This window comes from Rhinolophus hipposideros (assembly GCF_964194185.1).
Source record: "Rhinolophus hipposideros genome assembly, chromosome: 14".
In the NCBI taxonomy this organism is placed as follows: domain Eukaryota; kingdom Metazoa; phylum Chordata; class Mammalia; order Chiroptera; family Rhinolophidae; genus Rhinolophus; species Rhinolophus hipposideros.
In genome coordinates, this window is record NC_138060.1 from 63,588,048 (window position 1) to 63,613,863 (window position 25,816).

At 46.8% G+C, this 25,816-nt stretch overlaps 1 protein-coding gene across 7 annotated transcripts in view; it reads right to left on the bottom strand.

The window, feature by feature from the left end:
• The window catches only part of ITPR1 (inositol 1,4,5-trisphosphate receptor type 1), a 295,575-nt gene that overhangs the window by 117,768 nt on the left and 151,991 nt on the right, over positions 1–25,816 (bottom strand). For all 7 annotated transcript variants that reach the window (XM_081071377.1, XM_081071376.1, XM_081071373.1 and 4 more), the window contains 10 exons: positions 25,346–25,483; positions 22,144–22,269; positions 19,832–20,032; positions 17,330–17,581; positions 14,747–14,872; positions 12,333–12,461; positions 9,790–9,910; positions 7,243–7,427; positions 2,905–3,053; positions 1,897–2,008 (listed from right to left, as the gene is read on the bottom strand). In XM_081071377.1, the coding sequence (XP_080927503.1) occupies positions 1,897–2,008; positions 2,905–3,053; positions 7,243–7,427; positions 9,790–9,910; positions 12,333–12,461; positions 14,747–14,872; positions 17,330–17,581; positions 19,832–20,032; positions 22,144–22,269; positions 25,346–25,483 (1,539 nt within the window). The remainder of the gene's footprint in view (positions 1–1,896; positions 2,009–2,904; positions 3,054–7,242; positions 7,428–9,789; positions 9,911–12,332; positions 12,462–14,746; positions 14,873–17,329; positions 17,582–19,831; positions 20,033–22,143; positions 22,270–25,345; positions 25,484–25,816) is intronic.

Below are 25,816 nucleotides of genomic sequence, written 5' to 3' on the forward strand. Positions count from 1 at the left end.
ACCTTGCCTCCCAGCCCCTCTCTACTGTGGGAGCGACTAATTTCTCTGCCAGCTGAAGAGGGATGGAAGCCACAGCCTACGGACCTCTTCTCAATTCTGATGACGTTCTCTTTCACGGGGATCTCCATCTCCCTCCCTCTTACAGCCTCGCGCTCTGTCATCCTCCACGAGCTTTGTAACAGGCAGTGTCACAGCAACTCAGGGCTGGTATGTCCGGGGTCCCTGACGATGCTGCCCAATTGGCACTAATGGGCAAGGAAAGGCAACGAGGAGGCACCCCTTTCATGGGGCCGCAGAGACCCTGACCTACTCATCCACCAGGCAACAGATTCACCCGGCTCCTTACGCCCCTACCTGCCCTGGTAGAAAAAGAAAACGTGAGGGAGATGAAAGTGTAGACTCATAGTACTCACTGGAGCAGAGACACCAGTTCACGTTAAGTAGCTCAGCGACACAAAGGGACAGGTGGTCTAAAGAAGAGAGAGTTGTGGTCTTCACATGGTAAAATCAAGTTTTATGCCCCAAAGGTGCAAATATCTTCATAGCTGGTTAAGGTCCCTTTAGTGGATCCTACCTTATTACGGAGAGTGAATTTCTATATCTAGAATCCTATGTTTAAAACATTTAAAGCTCACTTTAAGGAAAACAAAGACCTTGTGGAATCAATGGTTATTGTCTATTTGTCTGGGAGGTGGCCTCTCCATCAGCCTTTCCTTTTTCAAGTGTTTGAAGGAACATGTCACTTCATCATCATTTCTCACTTGTCCCAGGGTTCTTTGCTTTTATTATTTATATTTAGTCACTCTTTTCTGGCAGCCTTCTCCACAAAATTTCTACTGAGTTATCTTCTATACTTATTTTCTAATTAGTCAACATTTATTCATCTTTTAATTTATACACTTTAAAAGTTTAGAATGACACTTAAAAACCTTGTGATTTGGGGACAGTCGAGGAGTATAGCTGCAAAAAGGAGTGTGTTCTTGTCTGTTTTGCTTTTTCTTATTCAAAGACTCGCACACGTAAATTCCGCGAATATTAAGGCAGATACTACTTAGGTTAGAAAGCAAGATTCCTGCAGACTTTTGTACTTGCAATACTCTGGTTGTCACCATCATTTTGACAAGGAAGGCCAATGCTTTTTCACAGTTAAATACAGGAGTTACTGGGTACTTCGATAAGTCAATGATGCCAGTGTATTTACCTACTCAGAAATGCTGCTGAAAGCGGCTAGGAGTCAATTACTGAACATTATCACCTTCAAATGAAAACTAGTGGGATTTCAACTCAGGTCCAGGCTTTTTGGGGGAACAGAAAGGAGGGGCGATGGGATTGTTTTTATCCCACCTGGACCGACACAGGAAGTCTGAGTCATGTTCTCCGCACACCTGTGCTCACTGCGCGGGCTAACAAGTGTCACACCCCAGGGACTGTCCAAGTCACAACCTCAAGTGAAAACAGTGACACGTTTGCCTGCCTTAATTCCAGTTAGAACTAGAGGGAGTTTCTAGACACACTGGAAGGATTGTGCAACACCTTTCCAGAAAGAAGCAAGTAAGCCCACAGCTATGCTTGGCTGGAACCCCACGTCCAGAAACTCATCTCTTGATACGCCACAGACATTTGCATTCTCACTGGGAATTTAAAGAGATGGAAAACCTTGTCATTACTTTTCTTCTGACAATAGATTATGTGGCCAGCAGTCAGAGACAACCAAAGACATCTGACCTTTAAAGAAGAGGGCCATACGCTTTAGCCACCTCGAGGGGCAGGGTAAACAGCTGAAAAACAGGAAGCTATCGGTCCGTCAGTATGGCTGAACTCAGGCGCACTTCTAACCGGCCCTCCACCTCGGTGGAAGAGCAGCGCCTGCTGTTAACATGAACACAAGACGCGTACCTTCTCTCCGTAGCCCCTGTCTTTGGTCATCATTTCTCTGAGCGTCTGTAGGACCTTAATGCAGAGTTTCTCCTCGTTCTCCTCTAGCAGCTGTTTAGTATGCTTGATTAACCTGAACGGGAGAGGGGACACACTGAAACGATCTTCAAGTTAAAAAAAACAAAATCAAAAAAAACCAAAACAACACTTCACCAGCAACTTACAGTAGCTGGTCAGCTGAGGAACAAATATGTTTATCAAGGACTCGCAGGTTAACCATGCCTGGGCATTCAGGGCGCAGAGGCGATGACGGTGTCTCAATAGTGACACCTGCTGGTCAGTCACAGCAAACACGCCGCTGCGCAGGCGGTGGCCCCACCCGGTGGAGAGGACGGAGACAGTGGTGCACTCAGACCTGCCCTTCAGGAAGGGCAGCTGTTTATCCACTGAGGGGTGGCCAGAATGTGGCTAAAATGTGCTAGCAGTGGAAAAAGCCTCATGACGACAACGGTAGGGACAAACAGACACGGCTCCCTGGTCCACAGGACCGTCCTTCGAGAGGCCCCCAAAAGTAAACTGAAGAAGGGCAGAGCCCCTCCTCCAGTTCAGCAAACCACCAGCCTTAGGGTAAAAATCAAGTGGAAGTTTCTGGTCACGGAGCCAGCTGTTTCTCTTAGATCACACCCCGAGGCATAAATGCACAAACTACAAAGTTCTTGGGAAAAGGTGGGGAGGCCCTGGTAGGGCCCAGACTTTGGAGGGCAGAGGGTCGTGACTTTTTGGGGCTCTGTGTCTCAGCGCCTGGTGGCCGACCTGTCAGTGCTTGTTAAGTGGAAGACGATGGATGGGCGTGCCGTCAGAAGGAGACCCTCTCACCAGAACCACAGTGAACTCACACATTCCCTTTGGGAAGGTCTGAACAGGACTCAAAGTCGACAAGCAGGCTGGCGTCCCCTTCTTCCGGAACAACTGCTTTGTCTGGTCCCCGGAGCTCTGCGACTGACCACCCCAGAGAGCGAGGCCACTTACTTGCAAATAAAGCCACCGCTTTCACACTTGCGCCTGGCGTCTGTGTTCTCTGGGAAGAGCAGCTCGGGTCTGTGGAGGACGTCCACGAGCACGGACAACTCGGCCTGGACCAGGGGCCTCAGACGGTCCTCCAGCGCCGACACGATGTCCTGGAAGGAAGCAGAGCCTGGGTGAGCCGCTCAGGCCCACGCTGACCACAGCGCAGTGAGAACATTCATGTCTGACTGGAAACACAGCCGCACATTGGGCTGGCTTAGAGGAACATTAGGACCGTCTGGCATTCATCTCAAATTAGTAGACGTTGCCCAGTGGTTGGTTACCTGAAGCATTAGCCCCGAGGCAGCAAACAAAGCAGAAACAGGTCGACATTCCCACCAGCCCCTCTTGCAACATAGTCTTTATGCGACTCAAGGGATCATTCCATATATTTAAAAATATGATGCAAGAGATACATTCGACCACATGGAAAGATGTCTACGATATGAGCACAAAAGATGGCAAACAATAGCATGGACGGTATAATCTGACTTTATAAACAACATCAGTACGGAAAGGATATCCACCAATTATTACTAAAACACCCCTAGTGGTTTTCTCTGGGAGGTGGGATTACAGGCGATTCTAATTTTCTGCTATATACTGGTACTTGTGAGTACTGTCAAATTACTTTCAACAAGCAAGAATTATTCACATAACAAAAAGGCATAAAAATGAGAACACAAATGAATGAACATGCTGTATCAACATGCTAAATACGTGTACCCTGATAGCATGATGGTCTTCAAATGCAAAACACACAGCTGTAGGAAAGGAAAACAGAGAGAAGTTGAAAGAGCAGCAAAACCAACACCACAAACACCGTATAAAAGGCAAATGGCAGAAAACAGATGAGAAAGTATCTCCAAAAGATGCTGCCCTTGGCTGTAGGGCTTGGTACCCGAAAACCTAACTTGGGGCCACCCTGGCTCAGACAGAGGTAAAACACAGCACCTTGGGTAACGTAGGAAGACCCTGGTAAACGGAGGCGATTTGCATGGAAAAAGCCACTTTAGTTGCATTCACCCCAACTAGGGACCCAAATTTCCTAAGTAATGGTCAGTGAAGAAGCAATTGATCTTTTGTCAAAACAAAAACAGAAAAACACGTGGATATTTTATCTTATATATTACCAAATTTATAAAAACTAGATAATATTTAGGATGAAGAATGCATGAATGAATCAAACTATTTCTTTGGTGGGGGGGCAATGTCCCCGGAGATACTAAGAGTACACTGCAGCACTCCTTAATTCATAGCGACTTTCACAGCACAAAGAAGGGTCAGTTTTGCAAAATTCCCTTGAGGGTTTCATCAGTTTTTCCCCAACAGTTTCCTCTTTGAAAGCACCCAATTTTCTCCTATTCGATAGTGACTGGTCCTAACTTGCAGATCTTTGTTAGTTTCCAGCATTTGGTAGGACCGGAGCGGTTCTTCAGTATCATGTTCAGGGAATCCTGCATCTTTTGCACGGTTGGGACTTTACATTGCAATTGATTTGCAGTGTAGCGTCACACGTGTAGCACTCGGAGATCCGAGTGACCGACAGACAAGGACGGCTAAGCGATGGAAGGGAAGGACGCTAGTTAAGTGAGGCGGTGTCTCAGTGGGGATTAATCACATGAGCGGTCTGTCTCCACGCGAAGGTTCTTACTTATGACAACGGTTGCTGTCCTGGGAATCTCGCAACTCCAGGGACTCAGGCAATAACTCACTATATAATGAGTTATTGGCCAACTCTTTACAATAAGCAATACTGTACTTCTGTATTTTACTTCACTCTTCAAGAATATGCAAAATAAATGCAAGAAGAGTGCAAGACACTGGTGTGCCTGGGCTGCAGGCAATTTATTTAGTTGGAGCAGGCAACAAAGTACTGGGTGTTCCCACAGTTATGTGTCTACCATGTCCCTCTTCTTTTGAAAAGCACAGTGAGGCCAAGAAGCCCTCATTAGGAGCCATGTCACCTCTAAGGCCCAGGACTGTCGCAGCAGGGCTGAAAGTCCTCTCCGGACCCGCGAAGCCCTGCCGCCTCCCCAGGTCTGTGGGCTCCGGTCACACTAACCTTCCTTTCGTCTTTGCGCCATATTCTCTCCTGTACCATGGTCTTTACATATCTGTTTTCCTTCAATTTTTCTTCTTTAAATACCATATTTTGCCGTGTATAATGCACACTTTTTTGGCCCAAATTTGTGAAGGAAAAATAAGGATGCACATTATACATGGGTAGTACTAATTCTGTATCTATATAAACATTGTTAATTTTTATTTATGCTTGTGAGTTAAAAGTGTAACTCTAGAAATCAGTAACAATATACGTATGTAAAATAATACCTTGGAATAGGATCATCGGTTTTATTGAACTTACGACAAACTTGCAACAAGGAAGAATTCTTGACCTTCTGTGATGTGTAAATATCGTAAATCTGTTACCAGTACATAAAATTTCTTGTACCTTGTATCTGTTCTTGTGTATTACAATTATTTGTTACATAAAATTTCTTGTACCATAAGTTAAAAAATAAATGCTAAATTCCTTTATAATACAAAAAACAAGTACCTAAATGTAAACAAATATTTGAATTAAAAGATTAAAACAAAAGATTTCTTTCTCCGCAAGTTAGGGCCAAAAACCTGGGTGCACATTATACATGGGAGTGCATTATACACGGCAAAATATGGTGAGTCCTCCATTTCCCTGACCTTGGCTCAAATATAACTTGCTCAGCAAAGCCTTCCTGATCACCACCCCAGCCCCAGGCACGACGAGCTACCTCACCAGTGTCACGCGGCACCACTCACTCGTCTGGAGCAGTCGTGTCTCTTGTCATTTGACCTTCGTCTGTGTGATTAGCTGACTAACATCTGTCTCCTTCCAACACCGGAGACCTCGCACGTTCTTCTAACGTGTCACTGACATCCATGCTATTCAATGGACGTCTACGTCCCTGCTCCTGGAAGCTGAGTGGACCTCTGCGACTGCCTCGACAGATCAGGTGTGACAGAAGTGACTTCTGAAGCTAGGTCACAGAGGCAACACAGCTTTCACTTGTCTGGAGATCCTCCTCTTGGAATCTGCCATGTTGTGAGGAAGGCCGGAGCACATGGTGAGGCCACATGGAGATGGTTCCCTCAGCAACTCCAGCTGAGGCCCCAGCTGACAGTCAGCACCTACCGCCCAACATGTGACTGAGCAAGGTTTCCCTTGAGTCCCAGCACAGCCACCACCTGACTGCAGACACACAAGAGCCGAGCAGGAGATGGCTGGGAGCCCAGTCAGGCCCCGGGACAGTCAAAGAGTCAAGTCACTGCTACCGTGACTTGTTGTGCAGGCACAGACAACCGGAACATGTTCTCAACTCTCCGGAACCCTCACGTCGACCCCACGAGGTAGGTGTCACCACCCTGTTGCCCCGAAAATAAGACCTAGCCAGACAATCAGCTCTACTGTGTCTTTTGGAGCAAAAATTTGTATAAGACCCGGTCTTATTTTACTACAATATTTTACTATAAGACCAGATGTTACATTAATTTTTGCTCCAAAAGATGCATCACAGCTGATTGTCTGGCTAGGTCTTATTTTCGGGGAAACAGGGATTATCCTGTTGTATAAATTAGGACACCGGAGCACGGAGAAGTGCAGTGACTTTCCAAGGTTACACCATTTCTAAGCAGTGCAGACAGCACTGAACATGGCCCGACATCCCGTTCTTAACCCGGTACCAAGCTCATCGGAAGGGCCTGTGATTCTGGGAATCACTTGCGGTGCTGGTTAAAATGATGTTAAGACAAATGTTTAAGTGTTTAACATCTAATACTCGTCCCCTTTAACAAAGGGAGAGCAGATCTCTTTGTAGGTGCTGAGAACCAAGAGTATAATGTAGCTAGAATTTAACACCACTTGTATTTTCATTTGGCTGATTCTGATATAAAACTCTTCTCTCGGGATTATCACAGTTTCCCTGCTGATTCAAGAGGCTGACTGTCCCAGGGTGATGGGAGAATGGAAGGCTTATGCCCTTATTCTCAGCTCTCCTGTAACTCCCGAGTCTGCCTTCCTAGTAAGAGCAGAGCGCCCACTCTTCACAGAGCAATCTGTGAGTCTATGAGGAACCTGGGAAGACGATGACTTTGTCAGGGGCGCGGCTCTGACCCCTGGTCCTACACACATGCTTGCGTTTGACTATCAACTCACCACACCGGCTTCTCCCCCCAGGGGCACTCTTGGGTTTTCTCTGCCATGATTGGGCAGCGCCTCAGGCCAGGTAGCAGAAGGTCACTTCTCTCAGCACCACGCATTACCTGTAATCTCTCAATGATGTTCCGGTAGTCTCTGGAAGCTGCCAGAACAGAGTCTCTGCGCGCCGCGTTGCGGGCAGACAGCCGCCAGTTCATGGCCGTTTTCTGCACGATGTTGTGGGACTTGAGGAAGAGGTTGTTGACCTGACTGTCCAGGTCCACGGGGATGGCGATGGCCCGGCTCTTGGCTGCGCAGGAGAAGAAGACACGTGAGCCTCTGCTCTCACAGCAGGTGCCTGGACACAGACTAGTCCCCTTCCCCCACCAGGCGTCTTTGCCACATGTGTCACAGGTCAGCCTGCGTGATACTGAGTGTGGGTACTGACGCGCTCAACTCCACTTTGTCACCCGTTAGGTTCAGGTTTTCCCGCGTGAGTTCTCGGGGGTAACAGCTCTGAGGGGTTCTAAAACGCTCTAAAATTACACGGGTTAGGCAAGTTCCAGTTCAATGGGTTTTTCAATGAACGGCTTCTTAAGGTCTCCATGGTTTTCATGTAGTTTAAGATTTCTCAACACAGGGCATTCATCTGGCCAATGAAGCATTTCTCCAAAAATTCTCTCTCAAGTTTGGTGTTCTGTATAGCAATCTGCAAAATGCCAACGTAAGCCAAGCATGACACATAAGAACGTTTACAAGGTGTAAGCTAGTCTTTCCAGGGAGACGCTTTTTCCCCCCTCTAAAAACAGGGGAAAGAACTCTAATCACGAGAAAAACATCAAATCCTCAGTGGGGGCTATTCTATAGGACACATCAGGTCCTCAAGGCTGTCAAGGTCGGAAACAAGGGGAGTCTGAGCAACTGGGAGACCGGAGGAGACCAGGGAGGCAGGCGACTAAATGTAACGTGGCCGCCTGGATTGAATTCTGGAACACAAAAGGACATCAGAGGAAAAAGTGGTGCAGACCAAATCAAGTGGAGTTAACAGCAATGGGCCAACGTGTTTCTTAGTTCTGACCATTGCTCTCTGGTCACGTTCTTGTTCCCACTGACAGTGGGGCAATGGGGTGAGGGTACATGGGAACTCTGCTATCTCAGTAAGTTTTCTATAAATCTAAGTGATTCCAAAGTAAAAACTGAGAAGGAAGGATAACTGGGACTAACAATCCTTTTTTCCATATGGGAAATCTACCAGCCTCCAAAAAGCCAGACTACTTCCTGCCTTCAATGCTTCATAACACTAGACGCAGATCTCATTGTGGATCTAATTGTGAAAACAGCTCCAGCACCCTGGAAGAGGAATCTGCGAAGCAACTATTTCAATCCCAGTAAAATCACAATCTAGGGAAAGGAATTATCAGCCAGCCAACAAATTTCTAATAGTTTAATTATAGAAGCTGGGAAATTTGTAAAAAAAAAAAAAAAATACCAATAATATGATACACAGGATACCAGGATACACAGGACACTCTCATCTCTAGAAACCTTGGGCCTGGGATACCCTTTTCAAGCTAAACAATGAAAACTGTCGAAGTCCTATTATCAGGAGGAGGTATTCCCCAGGGGCGCAGGCTGAGTTCTGGAGTTAATGGCTGTGTTTTCATGCCCTTTCACGCTCCTTGTCTTTTTCTGATCACTACTGAGACTACCACAACATTTCCTCTCCCCAACAAGCTTTGAGCTGTCCAACGTGGGACGTGCCCAAATTTTAACCACCAACTTCGTGACGCATGATCACATAGGACAGACGCCGTCCCAGAGCCCCATTCCTGAGGCAGCACATCATGAACCTGTAACGTACACGCTTCCAAAAGCCCACTGTCTTCTTGTAAAACAGTGCCACATCAATAATAAAAAGACACCAACACCTCACACCTGACAGCAAAGGAAATCCGGCAACGAACCCTAACAGACACCATCCCGACTGGCTGGACGGCTACTAAACAGTGGTGAGGACCCCCCCATCTGTATGGTGATTTCTGCAGGGATTTGAAGAGCTGCTGTAGGCAGATGAGGCCTCAGACTTAGGCCGGACGACCATCCTTTGAATAGCATTTATGGGGCAAAGTAACGGAGTCTAATAGTCAGGCGATGGCAGCATTTTCCTGACCCCCTTACAAAGCTGTCCGTGAAGGTGCCATGTGACGGGTGAGGCACTGGGATGGAGACCCACTTGTCACTGCGGCACCGTTTCTGAGAAAGGGTGTTGTTCCTCGGGACTAGACGTATGCTTTGCCAGATATCAAGTTTCCATGGGGTCAAATACATTTACCGGATTACACAAATGAGTTTCCTGAATGAGGGACTTCCCAGGGCCTTGAATAAGCACTGGGACTTGCCAAGAGTTGCCTCACATTTAGCCGTGGAATCTTGTTTCTCAGAGCCTGTCTTTCTTTGGGACTGACTGGCTCTTCACTGTGGGAGAGGCTGGTTTGGTAGACGGAAGTGAGGGTTAGGAATCGAGCCGACCTCAGTGCCGGGCCTGGCTCTGCGAAGTGCCGTGTGCGGGAAGCCTCAGAAGAGCCACACCAGGTGCTCACTAAGCGGCGGCCGTTAGAACTGGTGGGCCATTCTCTTCATCACGCTCAATCCAAACTGAACCGATAGCGTACCTACATCAGAGAGCACCCGAATACAGCTTTCCACCGAGGCTTTCTGGCTCGGTGCCAGCCAGTTGCAGTGGTAAACCCGGAACACACCTTGTAGCAGCTGCACGAAGACAGGCTGGCGAGTCTGAAAAGAGAGAGAGGCCGAGGGCGATGTCTCTGTAGATCCCCAATGCACCAATCGGAAACAGACAATGCCCCGAACCAGGAGTTAACGGGCCCTCCCGCGGTGGCGGGAAGGGGCTGCAGTGTTGAGCTGGATTCTAGACGCTGCCCGGCCAAGGGCGAAAATGTCAGCAGCATTTTAAGGCAATGCACAAACTTGATGCTGTCTCAGTAAGTCTGACCACGAGAAGGGGCGGTGGGAGCAAAGCCTGGTATTCTTGCCCAGTTACTAACTGGATGCAGGACCTGAAGCACATCACTTCACCTCTCTGAGCCTTAGCTTTGTTCAATATATAGGGAAACTGAGGCAGATTAACCTCAAAGTTCTTTTCAGTCTATCCTATGAGTGGAACCTAGATTTTTAATCAGCAAAAACAAACTGATAAGTGGATCTCACCGAGCATGCTCCTTACTTCTTTATTTCTGGCAGTACCTTCAATGATATAAAGAGGAAATTCTAATGATTGCTCTTTGTATGTATTAATTTACTATAGATGAATACTTAACTGTTAACACATGGCAGGCTTTATTCCTCTCTAAGACGGTATAAATTTGTACTCATTTTAAAATGAGAATTCAAACATCTACCTCATCAATTTGACAGTGCTTTTGTGAATACATTTAAAAGTTGTAATTCTTGTCTCCATCCAAAGCTCCCTGGATTAGAGTAGCATTGGACCTACAAGGAAAGATCACTGTGGATGGTGAGCGACTCCACTGATCTTTAGTTCTGGGGGAGAGGACTCACATAGCCCCTCCAAAAAATAAACAAAAAAAAAGCAAACAGCGGGAGTTCATACAGCAAAAAAAAAAAAAAAAACAGTATTGAAAAACTCTAGAGGATTCCAAGATGAACAAAAAACAATTCAAAGTGAAGTCTATGACAAGAAAAAAAAAACCCAAAAAACAGGCTAACAAAAATTCAGAACCTCCTCCATAAACACTTTAGATAACGTCCATTTGTTAAATGCAATACACTTCATATGGGCCTAGATGAAAATCCTATGACATGGCGATTACCCTGATAATAAAGGTCCTAGGAATCCATAAGCTCCCCCTTAAAAAGCAAAGTAAACTATAACCCCAACTAGGACTTCATATCCTACATATGTGTGGACAATCTTGCTAGGATTTAGAACACTTACATTAAAGATTTCATCTCTGACAATTCCTGCTTACTAGTTGGGCCAAAAATTGGTTGCAGAGCCAAGCAGGGCAAGGAGAGAGGAGTGACCAACACGAAAACCCCAAACCCTAGCTCCTGTTTGACAACTTTCCAATGAATTTGACGGATTTGACATTTTGGTTTTGCAATAGCATTTCAGTCTTACAGAAGATTTGGGCAGTTGCCATGGCATAGTCACTTTGAATTGCGAGAGAGGTATGTCCAACCTTATTCACCAAAGCAGCTTTAGTGGCTGGTTCTCGGTACAGGAATACTTGGTAAGGAGCATGTTCTTGGTAAGGAGTAATTTACATGCTTGGGATCTGACAAGTTCCCGTCTCCCAATTACTTTGAGTGTGTACACACATTCTAAAGACAGCATTCTCCTTGTACGATACTTTAGCCAAACTGCTAGCTTTTATCATTATGTTTAAACAAAATGGGTTACCCACAGTCCCTAGGAAAGCATATCTCACTAAGAATTTCATAATTCAAGTCTTAGAGTCACACAGAATTGGGTTGAAGTCATGGTCAAACCACTTAATAGCTGTGCCCATGGCTGAGCATGGTAATTAAACCCTCTGTGCCTCATTTTACTCAGCTGCAAAATGGGGTAACACCATTTTGCACTCATAGACTGTACTAAGCTTATATGAATTCCCTTGCATAGTTAATGGACTAAGGCAGTATCTAATTAATATACCATCGATTAGAGTGGTCAAGAACCATCAGCCCCAGGACAGTCTCCATCTCTGTCCATGATAAGGACGGTTAATATCCCTTTTCCAGCTACTGGAGAGCGAGTCCATGTGGATGGCGCCTGTGGAGCTGTGCAATTGAGCCACTGTTTTCACTCTGAAGTGACTTCTCACTCCGGCTGGGAGCCGCTTCTGATGAGCTTGAGGCTCATGTCGGAGTTAAATCAGATTTTCAGGCGTTTTTTTAAAAAAAAAGTGTTAATAACATGTTAGCACCTAAGAGTTGCTTCTCTAAGACTGGAGGGGAAGGATGGACAAGACTCAGGGTTGTGGGGGAAGGAGGCATCTTCAGGAGAAAATGAACCACCAATAAAAGCAGCTGGTATGGGAGCCCTCGCAGGTACTCCCTGCCACGGGACTCCGCTACCCTCCAGAGAGCAGCAGCCCGCACACGTTCTCCCGCTGTGCAGAGCGGCTCGCGAGCTAAGGCGGCTCTGCCCATCTCACACCTGCGTTCTCACCTGCAAAGTCGTACTCTGGTCTGAGAAGGGGGAACTGAAGAACGTGGTCACGATACTCATGACAATCTCGGTCACGTACTTCTCCAAAATCGAGTCTGCGTGTTTCCGGTCACTCGTGTTGTTACAGGCCTGCAGGACAATCGGCAGTTTTAGACATGACCCCAAAGCCTGCACATCAGCTGTGAAATGAAGCAGTCTGTGAGCATGTCTGCCGCTCACCCTTAGCCACGGGGAGGGAAAGGCCTGCAAGGTCATTACTTTTCCTCTGAAGAGACAGCAATAATCACCAAACAGATCATGGAGAGAGAAGCAGGTCAGCTCACATGTCCCGGAGAGAACGTGAAAACTCACGTGGGACTTACATGGCCACGGCTTCCCAAGTCCTACCCATGTGTGGCACATGTGAACCCCCAAAAGGCGGGAGGAAGCACAGCCACTACACTTGCTGGATGTCCCCCACAGTAAACTGTCCTCCTGTTTCAGCCAGTCATCTGGTGTAGGGCGTGTGTCCCTAACCCACGTCCTCCAGAGAATCAAGTGTGACAGCGAACCCACTGTGCAGGATTTCTCCAAACCCACTACACTCTTCTGCCACTAACACCTTTCCCGACAAGCAGTGCTGCTGGCAGGAGGGCCGTGGGTCAGAATGGCTGACTGCACAGGTCTGGGGTGAGGACACGCTTCAGATTTCACTGGGACCCAACTGAATTCTGCTGCTTAGAATAAGATCAGACATTTAGAAGAACAGGTTTAGAAACACATTTTGAAAAATAGAATTGTACTACCAAATTCATTAGTCCTATAATTCCAGATACAGTGGTACCTCGGTTTTCGAACATAATCCGTTCCGGAAGACCGTTTGAGATCTGAAACGTTCGAAAACCACCGACCGCTGGGCCTCAGGATCTTGCGCTCAGTGGAAGCCACGTGACATGTTCGACTTGCCCCAGGCGTGTTCGAAAACTGAAGCATTTACTTCCGCGTTCACGGCATTCGTAAACCGAAATGTTTGTCAACGGAGACGTTCGAAAACTGAGGTACTGCTGCATAAATTTTTGCTTACAATAAAAATATTAGGAAGCAACGGGAAAAAATAAATAAATCAAGTTGTATTCCCTGACTACCAGGATCTGAGCTCAATGCTGAGTAGCTGGTGGACACATTCAGAGAATGACATTAGTAACTGACTTTACAGCATTTCTGAACAATTTACTGCAGAGCTCAGCCAAGTTAAGGGCTGGTGGTTTGCTTACACTGTCACGGCTGCTTTCATGCTACCAGGGCAGAGTTCAGCAGCTGTGACAGAGACCAGATGGCCCACAAGGCCAAACATATTTACTATCTGGCCTTTTATGAAAAACTTTTCCTAACCCTGATTTAAAGAAACAAATCAGACCTTCCATTCCAATCTAAAACCCCAGAATTATGTGATTAAAAAATGAGGAGGAATTTGAAATTTAAAAAATAATTTTAAATGTTTTTAAAATGTAAAGGGGTGCCAAAAAAATGTACACACTTTTCAAAGTTGAATTGAATTACGTTGCAATGTGAAGTACAATGTTTGCTCAAAAGATGGAGTTAATCAAATAAATGAATGTTAGTGTCATTCATTGTATTACATTTTTAATATGTTTTTTTCCTTTCTTAGAATGTGTATACTTCTTTTTTTTGGCATCTTCTGTATATATGTGTCTGTGACACCAACACCTGAATATTATTAAACACAGTTTTTGGCTAGAAGGAAAATCCATTCTTGAAGGTCCCTTGCCTCACACTGGTTAACTGTACAGTCAGGCAAAAAATACCACGCTCTAGGATTCTACAATGCCTCTTTTTTCTTTTTAATATCACGACATTTCTCAAACTGGGATTCATCTCACAATTACTCTCTGAAGAACCTTGTTACTTCTCGCCGCCCCCAACTCCATATTAAATGCAGAGAGTGGAGCAGTCTTGTGGCCTCAGAAGGAATGATAAGCCCAGTGCAAAACCAAACTGAGAGCACGTGACACCCACCCCACCTGCAGGTCAGGGGAGCAACGGACGGGAAGTGAAGGCTTTGCAGAGTCCTCGACACCAGACTGGAGGAGATAAATGCTCTCCTTTGAGGACACGTATTGTTAAGGAAAAGAAACCTTTATTAATTCGATTTGAGTATGTGCCAGGTGATCATTCACAAACCAACGCAAAAAGGATGAAATGAAAACCAGAAATATCCTGTCCTTCCTGAAGCTTGACGAATAAACTCTAGTCTCAGCTAAGAGTCGAGGGCAGAAAGAAATGAGACGTGTGAAAGGATAAGAGCCATGTGTGCCTCGTTGGGCCATGAGTGAATTGGCTGTAAACAGGAGACTGTTTTCCTTACGTCTAAACAGGGACACCGGACACCCACACACTGAATTCTGCCTCCTTACCCTGCAAATGTCCACGAGGAAATTCTCAAACAGTTTCCACATGTGATTGCTGGTGTAAATCTCCTTCATTTCCACCTCTGTATCCACGTAGCAGTGATTCAGGAAATTAATGTATGCGATTTTCACCTGGAAGATAGGAGCAGGCTTCTGTGAACAGCCCACTGGCTATATATGCAACTGGTCAGCTGCCTCGTCTCAGCAAAGTGCTGTACGCACAAAGTGGTCATTCCATTTCCCCTGCCAGCTCTCATTTACGTGATCTTCTGATGTTGAAAATTCACATTTGTAAAATTCAAAAACATAAAGCTTTTGGAAGAGGATAATTTCATGACCTGAAGGCAAAGAACAGCATGACAAACTTGGACCGTAGAAGAGACGATGGGCAAGTGTGACTACATTAAAGTGAAGGATTTCTGTTCAGGAAACAGGACCAGAGTCCAATGGCATGAGTTGGGAGGAGCTGTTCCCCCAGCGAAGAATTCCTTCAGACGTGTGTATGTAAGATGGACACTCCAAGAGAAAAATTAGAGGCAAAAAGTTTGATCCGATAGTTTCTGAAAGGAATATCAAATGACAAAAAAAACAAACAAACAACACTTCACATGGAAAGGGGTTCAACCTCATTTAGTAATTGAAGATGTAGAAATTAAAACCTCTGTGCGATATCACTCCCACCAGACTAAAAACCAAAACAAAGGGCCTGACAATACTAAGAGCTGGCAGCGCTGTGGAGCAGAGAGAGCCCTGAGGAAGAGGTAGCAGCTGGAGCAACTTCTGGAAAGCCACTTGGCTTTATCAGGTCAAATGGACAAAAAGCAGCCCTGTGAGCCAGCACTGCCACCCGAGTGTACACTGGAGACGGGTACACGTGGGCAGGACGCATGCCCTGCCCGTCAGAGCCACTTGGCATCAGTTACTGTGGTTCTAGGAGGCAAAAGCTGGAAACAGCTGAGGAGAGTGCCGACAGAGGAACGGAAACTCCTAGCGTGGAACGAGGACACACAGGAACGCTCTGAAGCGAAGGGAATGAGCACAGCTCTATACGTCAGGACAGAGGAAACTCAACAACACAAAGCTGCACTTTAAAAGGCACAAAATAATATGTAAGTTTGACAACTGGCAGAACTAACTTATATTGTTTGGGGCTATCTAAAGAAAAGCATCTACGGGGTTACATAGCCGTGGCTCCCGGCCACCTGCAGGAGGGAGCCCTCTAGGACAGGTTGGGGAGGAGGAAAGGACACGGGGGAGGTTTGGTCCTATTACTTGACCTGGGTGGTGGGTACACAGCTGTTCTCTTCATAATTATTCCTATACTATACAATTGGGACTTATGGGCCTTCCTCTACTTACACTGTATTTCAAACAAAAATGAGTAAAAAAAAGCTAATATTATACCTCCGTTATATGTAATAAGAGGAATGCAAATTAAAACTATGTTGAAATAGCATTTTCATCTATCAGGTACATGACAAGTCAAGTTTGATAGCATACTGTGTGTACAAGGCTACGAGAAAAACAATCTCATTACTTTCTTCTTCTTATCTCATTATATCATTATACATTGGTTCAATATTCATGGAAGGCAATAATGGTATAACCATAAATGGAATTTTATGTAACTATAGAAAAGAATGTGGAATCTCTTTATGGACTGATATGAAAAGAAGGATAGTATACCTAGAATATTGCCTTTTGTGTTAAAAAAAAAACGGGTAGGGGAATAAAGTATATGTTTATATTTGTTTATAAGCAAAACTCTGAAAGGATATACAAAAGTATAATAAATGATTGTGGGGTGAGGGGAACTGATTAGGAGATTTTTCATAGTTTAATCCTTTATAGTCTTTGCTATTTCAATTTTTCAAAGTATACTAACTTTTCAAAATTTAATCTAAAAACAAATATACACTATATATGCTAGATATAAATGTGTATATATTAAACTTAAAACATAAATGAATAGCACATATTTTAAAGCACACAAGGATGAAATATATACTGCAGGACCTATTGTTGTTACTAGCCAATATATACGAACAGGGAAAAGAAAGCGTGGAAGGAATCACTATTATGGGTGGTGGAATCAGAGATGATTTTAATTTTCTCATTGGTTACCTACAGGTGTATGTAGGTAACATAAAACCTAAACATAAATGTAGGGAACATTTATTGGTTACCTTATTGGTTTCTACATATTTTACGTCATTTGTTATTTTTGCAATACGAGTTTTCATTTTAAATCAAACTTATAGGTCTTACGTATCTCAACCCACTTTTAATCTCATCTCTGAGATGTTCATTTTGATCAAATCCTCTCTGCTCAACAGACTGAATTCATTTGTCCCCTAGAGCTGGGCCCCACAGCAGTTCCTATTCTTCCCACAGACACAGAAGGAAAGACAAACGTCCCTCATATTCCTTCTGCATAAAACCGACACTCAAGAGAATGCTGCTTCAGCCGACTGAAATCTCACCGCCAAATGAGCGGCAGGTCTTGAAACTGGGAGGTCCCACCCAGGCCAGCCCCCTGGGCCACGTGGAGACACACAGTAAGGGCACCGCACCCCGAGGCTCGCTCACCTCGGGGATGCAATCCTCATGGGTCACCACGCGGACGATGTCGTCCAGCGGGAGCAGGGAGTTGCACTTGATCTCGGTGTAGACGTTCTTGCCCTCCGTGCACACAGCCAGGAGCTCCACCAGGTGAATGTGGTACATGAGAGGGCTGCTTTCATCCATCCGGTCCCGCTCCGATCTCATCATCTGGATCAGAGTCTGGAAAGAGGCTCTGTCGTTGTAGAACACGAGGACGTCCTCGCCCGAGTTCACCAGCTACGGAAAGAACAGGGCTTGTTTGTATTACAAGCTTGTAGGGTGGGGACAGTGGGAAAGAAAAAGCTCTTCGCCTAGAAAGAAGGGTTCAGTTAGCTTCCCAAACCAGTCTCATCTATACCATGTTTCCCCGAAAATAAGACCTAAAGGGAAAACAAGCCCTAGCGTAATTTTTCAGGAGGACATCCCCTGAACTTAAGCCCTAAGGCGTCTTTTGGAGCAAAACTTAATATAAGACCCGGTTTTATTTTCGGGGAAACACGGTATTACTAATTCTGTGTTACGGTATCATCTGATTTCATCTGTTTGCATTATTAAACAACCAACAAGCTTCAGCCCCATCCTTTCAATCCACAGATACAGAAATATCACAGCAGTCCTAAAAAAACTATCAGGGGAATGCATGCCAGCATTCACGTATGAAGTGGAAATAGACTGCAAGCTTGCACTTGTATTTCCAAACCGTTAGGCTGTGATTTTTCTTTGTGACATGTTTTCCTAAGTTTTAAAAGTATCCCTCTTACAACTCTTTCATACACAGCTTCATCTCTTCACAATCACAAATCATCCACTTCTAATTAAGACACGTCTTCAACACCCATGAAAAAGTCAGGAGCTCCTATTCATAACTTGTCTCCCAGGGCTGTAGCTTCTCATAAATCTCTTTAAGAATAAATCAATTTCAGCACCGCATGAAATACAAAAGTTCCAAAGGGCCGGTACAGAAATCAAAATAAATACGGTCAATGTTATTTACATAGTAACAACTCACATTTATGAGCTCTAATTACATGCCAGACATTGTGACAAACACCTTAGATGGATTCCCTAACCTCGTTGTGCCTCAGCTTTTCTGTAAAACTGAGGAAAGGTATGATATCTAACTCATGGTGCTGTCATGTAGATTAAATGAACAAATAGAAAATGCCGAGGGCAGTGACGGAGTCTGCTGGCTTCCAATAAATGTCAGCTGTCACCCTTATCTCATTTTACTCGCTCCTCAAGTGAATTCTGCCGTACCTTCATTTTACAGAAATGCACGTTGAGGGTTTAAGAAGTCAAGTGACATGTCCCAAGTCACCAGCCGGGGAAGTGGTACCGCCGACATTTGCATCCCAGGACAAGCTGACTCTTAATTGCACTATACTGCCTTCCCTTGGAATCACACATTGTGGGGACGGAGCCAGGAGTGCAGTTTCCAGGCTCTCGGCCTCACGTGGAAAGGTGCTGGCTCAGGTAGTCAATGGCCATCAACTGTGATTGGATGGCCATCAGCTGTGGCTAGTTGGCCGTCAGCTGTAACCAGTGAGCCATTGGCCACGAATATTAACTGCTGTGGCTACACTAGCAAGAAATGGGGGCTAGCAAGAAGATGGTGGCTGAGCCTGCAAGCGCGGATTGTAGTGAGCACAACGGAGTGTGGGTTGCAGATTGCAGAGAAGTGGACGGCAGGTTCTGGATAGTGTGGCTTCCTGTGTCTCCAGCCCAGCCGCCAGCGAGACTGCAGTGGTGTGACTCCCCAATCTGTGGCTCCGTGGGTGTTCCTTTTTGGCCTCACCGTGTCCTGCGTTCTTATGTGGGGAGCGGGACCAGAGACCCTGCATGACACACGTGTCGACGGGATTATAAAGCCAAGTGTTAGTGGACTGACTTAAGTTTTCATTTTTTCAAAAGGTGAAAAGGTTAAGCCGAGTATACGTGACAGCCAAAGTCACAGGTATGGCACGGGTGCGGCCTTCCCACACGGAACCAAGTGGTATTGGCCCTAAGGAGTCCACTGAGCAGCTTCTCATGAGTCATCAAGCCACAATTTTCCTAGTTAATTAGGTGCATAATTAGAGAAAAAGTCATATAACCCATAGGAAGGGAGAGTGCTTCGGCTCACTGGGTTCCATCCACATTTAATCCCCATCCACTATAGTTTAGTTCATTATTCTTGGGTTGTTTCCCCCCCTCAGAAGAATCTGAGCCGGACTTCCTTAAAATGAATCAATTTCCTGCTATAAAAGTCAGATCAGACTCTTGCCTCTATCTGCAGATGAAGCTCACAAACACGAGCGTTCTCTCTCTCTCTCTCTCTCTCTCTCTCTCTCTCTCTCTCTCACACACACACACACACACACACACACACACACACACTTTTGTCCCTTTATATGGCTCTAAGGGAGTGTGCCAGTTCATACAGGTAAGATTAAATAATGTAAACTTTTTAGGGAACGGCAGATGAAGGTATAGGAACAGAGCTGTCACCTCAGCCATGACCATGTCTTGGCACTTTTTAATGAACTTCCCTTCGGCCTTGACAATCGTCTGCAAAAACTTGATGTACTGGACATTCCGCCCGTGAGTCTCTATGCAGTGAACGAAGTGCTGGACGACCCTCTCGTTGATCTCACTGCACAGCTGGAAGTTGTTCATAAAGATATGCTGCATCGTCACCGCCTCCAGGATCTGGTGGAGAGGGAGCAGGGTCAGGAGGCTGGGGCAGGGGCAGGGGCAGGGGCAGGAGGCTGGGTCAAGGGCAGGGGCAGGAGGCAGGGGCAGAGTGCAACGTGGGAGAGGAGTCCACCAGAAACACAGAGAGAAGTGTCTGCACCCATGAGGTCTCCCTCTTTATTCCTGGTACCTTGTTTTAGTAAACTTTCCCACCATGTGTAGTGAACACACAGAACAAATCACTAGTAACAGCTACATGGGTTACCAAGGGAACACCACACCCACACCCAAAAATGAAGCCACCTTAAAAGGCCCCGGCCCCCAATCCCACTATTATTTTGACTTCTGTGACCATCGATGTGTTGTGCCCGTTTTTGAACCTCATGCATTCTTTTCTATGTGGCTCGTTTTGTTCCATTGCGTTTGCAACACTGTCATCGTGCTGGTGCTTGTGTCAGTAGTTGGTTCCTTGTCACTGCTGTGGGTATTTCATTGTATGAATAGACCACAATGTATGTATCTATTCTGTTGGTGATGGGCATTTGGGAAAGATTCCAGCTTTATTAAGTCATGAAACTGTTCTTACTACAAGTATGAACAGTGCTGCTCTGAACGTTCTTGTACATGATCTCTGGGAAACTTAATGTACATATGTCTGTTGGGTTTATACCCGAGAGGAGCTGCCGGGTCGCAGAGTTTAAATGAGTTTGGCTTCAGAAGACACAGCCAAATAGTTTGCAAAAGATGTTAACAGTTCACATTCTATATTATAGCTATTCCATATCCTTGCTAAAACCTTGTCTTTTAGTTTCAGTCATGTCTTACTTAACTTGCATTTCTCTGATGACTAACCATGCTGAGCACGTTGTCACCTTTACTGGCCATTTGGATGTCCTCTGTCGTGGAGTGTCTCACTGTAAACATTTTTTGCCCATTTAAAAAAGTGGGTTGACTTTTTCCTCCTTATTGACTCTTCTGAGAGTTTCTCATATATTCTGGGTATGAATTCTTTATGGGACACGTGCATGGCATACGTCTCTGCCCACTCCCAGCTTATCTTTGGACACTCTTGAATTGTGTCATTGATGAACAGAAGTTTTCAAAGAAGTCCAATTTATCAACATTTTCACTACGATTAGTGTACTTTTTGCATACTATGTAAGAAACTTCTCTTTCCCCAAGGTCACAAAGATATTTTCATGTTATCTCCTAGAAGCTTTATTTTCTACTTCTTACCCAGATTCATTGAGATTTTTGTTTGGTGTGAGGTAGTGGGCTTTTAACCTTTTTGTCTCTTGCTTTTTCCATTTCTCAACCTGACAATGAGGGAATATTACCCCACTACCCAGTAGTCCTTTTTCTGCAAAGCTCTAGCAATATTAATGAGTGTGTGTGTGTGTGTGTGTGTGTGTGCAAGGATGTCCTTTGTAGTTTTGTTTATAAAACCAAAAATTAGACACTGCCTAACTGTCTGTTAATATGAGAATGTCATGTTTTAAAAAAAGTGACAGCCATCCTATGGAATGCCACGTAGCCATCAAAACAAATGAGACAAACTCACGCATCTCTGAATTGCAAAGGCAGCCACGATGTGTTAAACGAGAAAGCAAAATGCAAAACAATGTTGGAGTGTGCCCCCATTTGTCTTTAAGAGCTGCGTAACACATGTTCAATAGACTTTAAAAACGTATTTAACAAACTAAGCTGGTGCGCAGCTACGTGCGCATGGGGGTGTGATGCATTGCTGTCAACAGGCAGAGCGCATGTCTGACCCGGGAGCATGTGGCCGACAGTGAGAATCAGCACCTCTGTGGCGCTCGTGTGACGTCCTGAGGAATATTGTCTTTTTTCCATTTTTTATAATGAGGAATACTCTTTTTTAAATATTTTATGTAAATATATCTTACCTTGCCCCTACTCACCTTCTTCTCCCTGCCCTCCTTTCTCCCCCGACAAGATGGGGAGATTTATGTCCTCCTGAGAATGGATCAGAATGCCCCCTAACCCCACCCCCGTGAGTGTCGCACTGTGACAAATCCCAGCAGCCACAGCGGCAGACAACCAGCTGTCCCTCATAGGCTCCACGCGCCTCCCCGCACGGTATCCAGCTGGGCCTTGGGTCTTACCCCTGGGTTCAGGAACAGGTTGATGTGTTTGTGCAGTAGAGCCTGGTTCTGCTGGTTGCCTGCACAGAAATTCTGCAGAAACTCATGTGCCAGCCTCATTATTTCCTGCATCTTAGTGTCCTCGGCCTGCGTGGGAGGGCACAGACAGAACCGGGCAGAAATCAGGGCTGTGTGGCAAACGACAGAGGTCCACGGAGAAACCACTCAGCTCCAGGCCAGGAGACCAGGTTCTCCGACACGCCCATCCCCTACTAAGGGGGTTCCCAAGGCATTTGCTGGGGGCCCACTCTGTGAGAATGACGAAAAGTGGCCAGGAATTTCCCGAATCCTCCTGAATTCTCTGCCACTAGCCTTGGGCAGAAGCAAAAAGTCTTTATTTAGGGAAAAAGGCAATAAAGAGTGGAAGCTACCATGTTTCCCCGAAAATAAGGCCTAGCTGGACCATCAGCTCTAATGCATCTTTTGGAACAAAAATTAATACAAGACCTGGTCTTATATGTTACATTACATATTGTTATATTATACCTCGTATTATATATTATATTATATCATTATTATTATATTATATAAGACCTGGTCTTATAGCAAAATAAGGCCGAGTCTTGTATTAATTTTTCCTCCAAAAGATGCATTAGAACTGATGGTCTGGCTAGGTCTTATTTTCGGGAAAACACGGTAAGAGAAAGCCTCTGGGATTCCATTTTTAGCTACGGTTGCAATTTCTGAAAACGGACTGATGGCAAAGCAGGGCCAACTTCATCATTGGTGTGAACCCCATTTCCCCAGCTCACCTTTTTAAGTTGCTAACCTATGGCCACATAGATTTCTGGCAGTAGATAACATGGCATAGTGGAAATCTCTTCAGATTATAAGTTAGGGAACATACGCCTGTCATTACTCCTTTCCTTGTCACCTCAGGCACACCATTTAACCTAAGACAGTTTTCCCATTTGCAAAATGGGGACAATATCTGCCTTGGGCATTTCACACAGTGATTTTGTGATTCTCATTTCATGTATTAAAAACATATACTTCATATTTGCAGAGTCAGAAGATCCATGATAAGAAAATTACATAGAACCTACTGCCACTTTGACCAATTCTAAACAAGCAAATATTTAAGATGGTAAAAACAAAATGAGAATTCCCACACTGGATGTCATCCCTCATATCCACTGAGCCCACATCAGTCTCCCTACGTCAGCTCACATACATCACCTCGCTTCAGAGGCCGAGACTATAGCAGTTAGGGGACAGGCTCCCAAATCAGCCTGCTGAGCTCTTTTCCCAGATCTCCACCTTCCTACCTGTGTGACCCTGGGCAATTTACTTAATCTTTCAGGGCCTCAGTTTCCTCATCTGTAAAATGGAGATAATAAAAATGCACAGTCTATATAGTTGTTATGAAGCTTACAAGAGAAAATTCATGTCAAGTGCTTAGACAGAAATTACAAGATAAATGTTAGTGACCGGTTCTGGTCTGGGCCAAGGGTCAGGAAACTTCATCTTAAAGAGCCAGGAAAATAGTTTTAGGCTTTGTGGGTCAGGAAGCTAAAGACAGAACATGCCGCAGGTACTCCGGCACCAACACTGAACAGCCACTCTTAGCGAGTGTACAAACACAGGTGGTCGGCCGTGGTTTGCCCACCTGGTCCAGACAACAATGCCATGAGAAAGCAGGACATGCCTGTCAACAACCACTGACAGAGGAACCTGAGCTACCAGCTTGGCCACTCAAACAAAACAGGAGAATTAAAGAGGACATTAACAGCATGTCCCAGGACAGAGTGGGTACCACATTTGTCTCCCATCCACAAGGAAAGGGGCAAACTTTCCAGCTCTACGAAATCAGAGTTCTTGGGACACACAGACACTGCCAGTTGACAGCGGTGACCTCAAACGGTTCTGCAGGCTTCCATTTCTTTAGCTACACATGGAATCTGCTAGTGCTTATGGAAACCAACGAGGCTTTGTCGTGTGAATCGGGCTTTACAAGCAAGTAAGCTCTGAAGACATCGCTTAATAGCGGTTACCTGTCGGTAGGAGTCCCTCGGCTGTTCTTACACACTGGAATGTCTGTACCCACACAAAACAACACACACGTGTGCATGCACAAGGTTCTGCCTGCAAGCCACCATAACCCACACTGCTCTGGGAGCGGCTGTCTCACCTAGGGGGCACCCATCTCGGGGGCGCACCTGCTCATAGGGCTTGGGGACACGGCCCCGCCCTCCCCGGGAGGGGGCGCACCTGCTCATAGGGCTTGGGGACACGGCCCCGCCCTCCCCGGGAGGGGGCGCACCTGCTCATAGGGCTTGGGGACACGGCCACTCCCTCCCCGGGAGGGGGCGCACCATCCTGCAGGGCTTGGGGACACGGCCCCGCCCTCCCCGGGAGGGGGCGCACCTGCTCATAGGGCTTGGGGACACGGCCACTCCCTCCCCGGGAGGGGGCGCACCATCCTGCAGGGCTTGGGGACGCGGCCTCTCCCTCCCCGGGAGGGGGCGCACCATCCTGCAGGGCTTGGGGACACGGCCCCGCCCTCCCCGGGAGGGGGCGCACCTGCTCATAGGGCTTGGGGACACGGCCCCGCCCTCCCCGGGAGGGGGCGCACCATCCTGCAGGGCTTGGGGACACGGCCCCGCCCTCCCCGGGAGGGGGCGCACCTGCTCATAGGGCTTGGGGACACGGCCACTCCCTCCCCGGGAGGGGGCGCACCATCCTGCAGGGCTTGGGGACACGGCCCCGCCCTCCCCGGGAGGGGGCGCACCATCCTGCAGGGCTTGGGGACACGGCCCCGCCCTCCCCGGGAGGGGGCGCACCATCCTGCAGGGCTTGGGGACACGGCCCCGCCCACCCACCCACCCCGGGAGGGGGCGCACCATCCTGCAGGGCTTGGGGACACGGCCCCGCCCTCCCCGGGAGGGGGCGCACCATCCTGCAGGGCTTGGGGACACGGCCCCGCCCTCCCCGGGAGGGGGCGCACCATCCTGCAGGGCTTGGGGACACGGCCCCGCCCACCCACCCACCCCGGGAGGGGGCGCACCATCCTGCAGGGCTTGGGGACACGGCCCCGCCCTCCCCGGGAGGGGGCGCACCATCCTGCAGGGCTTGGGGACACGGCGCCGCCCTCCCCGGGAGGGGGCGCACCATCCTGCAGGGCTTGGGGACACGGCCCCGCCCTCCCCGGGAGGGGGCGCACCTTCTCGTAGGGGATCTGCAGCAGCTCCAGCACCACCGCGTGGGCGCTCATGTTCCGTAGCAGACGCTGCTGCTGCTTCCGGCTTTTCCTCACAGCCGCGCCCTCCTGCACACACAGCTTGCTGAGCCGGATCAGAATCTGGGGGAGAACGGACGGTTGTGCCCTGTCACCAACACTCAGTGCTGAGGATCTGACATGCGCCGTGGTGGGCACAGTCAGTAAGACACTGTGTACTTGTGATTTGCTGCAACAGCAGACCTTAAACGTCCTTCCCCACCCCCGACAGTGTCTATCAAATCCTCACGCTGTACACTTTACGTGTATTACGATTGTCAGTTATACCTTAATGAAGCTGAAAAAAGTGAAAAACAAAGAAATTACTCAACCCCAGGAAACCAGGAACCATAGTTGGAAAAAGTTTGCAGGGGGTGGTGGGGGGCAGAGAGGCAAAAGGGATCGCAATACATTAAA